Source organism: Penaeus monodon, chromosome 33 (genome assembly GCF_015228065.2).
Source record: "Penaeus monodon isolate SGIC_2016 chromosome 33, NSTDA_Pmon_1, whole genome shotgun sequence".
In the NCBI taxonomy this organism is placed as follows: Eukaryota; Metazoa; Arthropoda; class Malacostraca; order Decapoda; family Penaeidae; genus Penaeus; species Penaeus monodon.
In genome coordinates, this window is record NC_051418.1 from 11,810,981 (window position 1) to 11,811,423 (window position 443).

At 37.2% G+C, this 443-nt stretch overlaps 1 protein-coding gene across 1 annotated transcript in view; it reads right to left on the reverse strand.

The window, feature by feature from the left end:
- The window catches only part of LOC119594040 (cleavage stimulation factor subunit 2-like), a gene marked incomplete in the record, with an annotated part of 17,186 nt that overhangs the window by 2,019 nt on the left and 14,724 nt on the right, over positions 1-443 (reverse strand). Inside the window, 1 exon segment of the mRNA XM_037943068.1 lies at positions 185-303. Within this exon segment, the coding sequence (XP_037798996.1) occupies positions 185-303 (119 nt within the window).

Sequence of the window (443 nt, forward strand, 5' to 3'; positions counted from 1 at the left end):
CAACAACAAAAAAAAAAAAGGTGAAACAAAACTAGATTAACAGATTACAACCAAGTTTGTAAAAAGTTCAAAAAACAATTCTAAAACAAGTAAAATAATATCCCAAATGTAATGCAAATATCCCTGGAACATCACTAATTTCTAATATGTTATGTCCTTCCTGCTTCCTTGTAATCAAACTGACCTTCTCTTGGTCCTGCCCGGCCAAGCTGGGTGGCAGTGTGGGTGGCGCTCCTGTTGGTGGCGGCACTCCACGAGGAGGCGGCTGGGACGGGGCACCAACTGGAGGTGGAGGATTACCGCCTGAAAGAAAACATGTTTTTGAGTCTTTTGAAAATGAAATTAGTTTTACTAAAATACTCCATAATGATATTTACATATTGGCATAAGAGTTATAAATAACTAAGGTCCAATAAATAAGTAAAATGTAATATTTGTCTACT